At 53.9% G+C, this 4,152-nt stretch overlaps 1 protein-coding gene across 1 annotated transcript in view; it reads right to left on the reverse strand.

Annotated features, from left to right (window-relative positions):
• LOC138358399 (SUMO-interacting motif-containing protein 1-like) overlaps window positions 1-2,169 on the reverse strand; it is a 7,883-nt gene extending 5,714 nt beyond the window's left edge. The window contains exons 1-2 of the mRNA XM_069316240.1: window positions 2,098-2,169; window positions 1,084-1,981 (exon numbers count right to left, since the gene is read on the reverse strand). Of these exons, the coding sequence (XP_069172341.1) occupies window positions 1,084-1,981; window positions 2,098-2,169 (970 nt within the window). The remainder of the gene's footprint in view (window positions 1-1,083; window positions 1,982-2,097) is intronic.
• Between the last annotated feature and the right edge of the window lie 1,983 nt (window positions 2,170-4,152).

Genomic DNA, 4,152 nt, shown 5'->3' on the forward strand with positions numbered 1-4,152 from the left:
CCACACCCTCCCTTAAAAAAAATGTGTCAAGATCCTGGCCAGCAACGGAAGGAGGTTCAAGGAAGACCGGAAGACGTGAAGGAACAGGAGTAAAAATTCCAGAGAAGGGAAGAGAGACTGTCAAGAACAGCAAGGAAGAATGCCAGGAACAACAGGGAAGAATGCCAGGGACAACAGGGAAGAATGCCAGGGACAACAGGGAAGAATGCCAGGGACAGCAGGGAAGAATGCCAGGAACAACAGGGAAGAATGCCAGGGACAACAGGGAAGAATGCCAGGGACAGCAGGGAAGAATGCCAGGGACAGCAGGGAAGAATGCCAGGGACCGCAGGGAAGAATGCCAGGGACAGCAGGGAAGAATGCCAGGGACAGCAGGGAAGAATGCCAGGGACAACAGGGAAGAATGCCAGGAACAGCAGGGAAGAATGCCAGGGACAGCAGGGAAGAATGCCAGGGACAGCAGGGAAGAATGCCAGGGACCGCAGGAAAGAATGCCAGGGACAGCAGGGAAGAATGCCAGGGACAACAGGGAAGAATGCCAGGAACAGCAGGGAAGAATGCCAGGGACAGCAGGGAAGAATGCCAGGGACAGCAGGGAAGAATGCCAGGGACAGCAGGTAAGAATGCCAGGGACAGCAGGGAAGAATGCCAGGGACAGCAGGGAAGAATGCCAGGGACAGCAGGGAAGAATGCCAGGGACAGCAGGGAAGAATGCCAGGGACAGCAGGGAAGAATGCCAGGGACAGCAGGGAAGAATGCCAGGGACAACAGGGAAGAATGCCAGGGACAGCAGGGAAGAATGCCAGGGACAGCAGGGAAGAATGCCAGGGACAGCAGGGAAGAATGCCAGGGACAGCAGGGAAGAATGCCAGGGACAGCAGGGAAGAATGCCAGGGACAGCAGGGAAGAATGCCAGGGACAGCAGGGAAGAATGCCAGGGACAGCAGGGAAGAATGCCAGGGACAGCAGGGAAGAATGCCAGGGACAGCAGGGAAGAATGCCAGGGACAGCAGGGAAGAATGCCAGGGACAAGGAATGGTTCAAAGATGAAGTGGAAGAGGAACCTGGAGCAGAGGGGGACACATATCTGGTGTCGCCGGAGCTTAATGGAGGAAGACGACGCTGATGGTTGAGGACAAGAGGCAGCTAGCGCCTTCCTCAGGTGTCGACTGGCCAGCGGGGACTTCAGACTGGCCAGCGGGGACTGCAGACTGGCCAGCGGGGACTGCAGACTGGCCAGCGGGGACTGCAGACTGGCCAGCGGGGACTGCAGACTGGCCAGCGGGGACTGCAGACTGGCCAGCGGGGACTGCAGACTGGCCAGCGGGGACTGCAGACTGGCCAGCGGGGACTGCAGACTGGCCAGCGGGGACTGCAGACTGGCCAGCGGGGACTGCACACTGGCCAGCGGGGACTGCACACTGGCCAGCGGGGACTGCACACTGGCCAGCGGGGACTGCACACTGGCCAGCGGGGACTGCACACTGGCCAGCGGGGACTGCACACTGGCCAGCGGGGACTGCACACTGGCCAGCGGGGACTGCACACTGGCCAGCGGGGACTGCACACTGGCCAGCGGGGACTGCACACTGGCCAGCGGGGACTGCACACTGGCCAGCGGGGACTGCACACTGGCCAGCGGGGACTGCACACTGGCCAGCGGGGACTGCACACTGGCCAGCGGGGACTGCACACTGGCCAGCGGGGACTGCACACTGGCCAGCGGGGACTGCACACTGGCCAGCGGGGACTGCACACTGGCCAGCGGGGACTGCACACTGGCCAGCGGGGACTGCACACTGGCCAGCGGGGACTGCACACTGGCCAGCGGGGACTGCACACTGGCCAGCGGGGACTGCACACTGGCCAGCGGGGACTGCACACTGGCCAGCGGGGACTGCACACTGGCCAGCGGGGACTGCACACTGGCCAGCGGGGACTGCAGACTGGCCAGCGGGGACTGCAGACTGGCCAGCGGGGACTGCAGACTGGCCAGCGAGGCTCAGAGACGTTGGCATATGGTTAGTAAAGTGTATGTTTACTGGTGATGATGAAAGATACTTGGCGTGTTAAGAGCAGCTAAGTTGCGCGCAGTACTCCTGCTGTTATTAGCGAGATTCCTAGTGATTTTCGATGGGCTGATTGTTTCAATGTGCGGGCAAGTGCCATGAACATTGCTTGGGGCATTTTCTCAGCTTGGGGTTACAGGAGGAAGGTTGCTGGAGATTACAAGTGGAAGGTTGCTGGAGATTACAAGTGGAAGGTTGCTGGGGATTACAAGTGGAAGGTTGCTGGAGATTACAAGTGGAAGGTTGCTGGGGATTACAAGTGGAAGGTTGCTGGGGATTACAAGTGGAAGGTTGCTGGGGATTACAAGTGGAAGGTTGCTGGAGATTACAAGTGGAAGGTTGCTGGAGATTACAAGTGGAAGGTTGCTGGAGATTACAAGTGGAAGGTTGCTGGAGATTACAAGTGGAAGGTTGCTGGAGATAACAAGTGGAAGGTTGCTGGGGATTACAAGTGGAAGGTTGCTGGGGATTACAAGTGGAAGGTTGCTGGGGATTACAAGTGGAAGGTTGCTGGGGATTACAAGTGGAAGGTTGCTGGAGATTACAAGTGGAAGGTTGCTGGAGATTACAAGTGGAAGGTTGCTGGAGATTACAAGTGGAAGGTTGCTGGAGATTACAAGTGGAAGGTTGCTGGAGATTACAAGTGGAAGGTTGCTGGGGACTACAAGTGGAAGGTTGCTGGGGATTACAAGTGGAAGGTTGCTGGGGATTACAAGTGGAAGGTTGCTGGGGTACAAAAACTGGAAACAAAGAGGACAAAAGAAAGTGAGGGCAAATGTGCCATGAACCCAGTGTGGGGGAGGAGAGCCCTTAGGATGCCCAAGACAAGCACTTAGGGGTGCTGGGGTACAGGTGGAAGAATTCCAGTACACAAGTCTTCACACACAAGCAGCGATCTCTTTCACGCGGCGTTAATCCAGAAGGAAAACCCAATCTACAAGGGCTTTCGAGAAGAGCATGTCCCCTGGCGTCCCAGGGAAGCGATGTAGCGCAATGTGCCTTTAAGGACACCAAAGCACAATTTCCAGGCTATTTTGACTTTTCAAAGTGATACATTTAGGCAATTTTGTTCATTATGTGAAGAGGAATTTTAGTCGGGGACGCAAAATGGGATGTTTTGTTTTTTTGTTTAAAGGTGGAGCGTCGAACCACCAGGAGATCCGAGGCTGAAAATGGATGAAATTTCCCAACTAAACGTTTTAATAACATTTTTTTTTTTTTTTTTTTGAGATATATACAAGAGTTGTTACATTCTTGTACAGCCACTAGTACGCGTAGCGTTTCGGGCAAGTCCTTAATCCTATGGTCCCTGGAATACGATCCCCTGCCGCGAAGAATCGTTTTTTCATCCAAGTACACATTTTACTGTTGCGTTAAACAGAGGCTACAGTTAAGGAATTGCGCATAGTAAATCCTCCCCGGCCAGGATACGAACCCATGACATAGCGCTCGCGGAACGCCAGGCGAGTGTCTTACCACTACACCACGGAGACTGCTTAACATTATAACAGGAAAGTGCTAGAAAAGATGTGTGGATGGTGACTAACACAAATATAATCATGAAACTACAGTTGCAGCAAATATTAAATGGATGAAATAGTTAAGCGAATGGAAGGGCAAAACTATGTTCAAAAGCTCATATAGTATCTGACTTAACAAAAACAATCAACGAATATCCAACCTTGGAAACTATGCAGTTGTTTACATGAAAGTTATTATTGGAGTCGGAATGCTGAAAGTGTGTAGACTTTAATCGGTGTCCACCAGTCCACCTGGTGGACTTTAATTTGGTCCACCAGTGTTTGGCCTGGTGGACCAAACTCTCACAAGTCAAGCCTGGCCTCGGGCCGGGCTTGGGGAGTAGAAGAACTCCCAGAACCCCATCAACCAGGTATATGTGGGCCTGCGGGCCGCTCCAAGCAACAGCCTGGTGGACCAAACTCTCACAAGTCAAGCCTGGCCTCGGGCCGGGCTTGGGGAGTAGAAGAACTCCCAGAACCCCATCAACCAGGTATCAACCAGGTAAGTGAGTCAGGGTTTCCTCTCTTGCACAATGGCTAGAATATTATTATTGTTGTTGATA

Source organism: Procambarus clarkii, chromosome 83, assembly GCF_040958095.1.
Source record: "Procambarus clarkii isolate CNS0578487 chromosome 83, FALCON_Pclarkii_2.0, whole genome shotgun sequence".
Taxonomy (NCBI): Eukaryota; Metazoa; Arthropoda; class Malacostraca; order Decapoda; family Cambaridae; genus Procambarus; species Procambarus clarkii.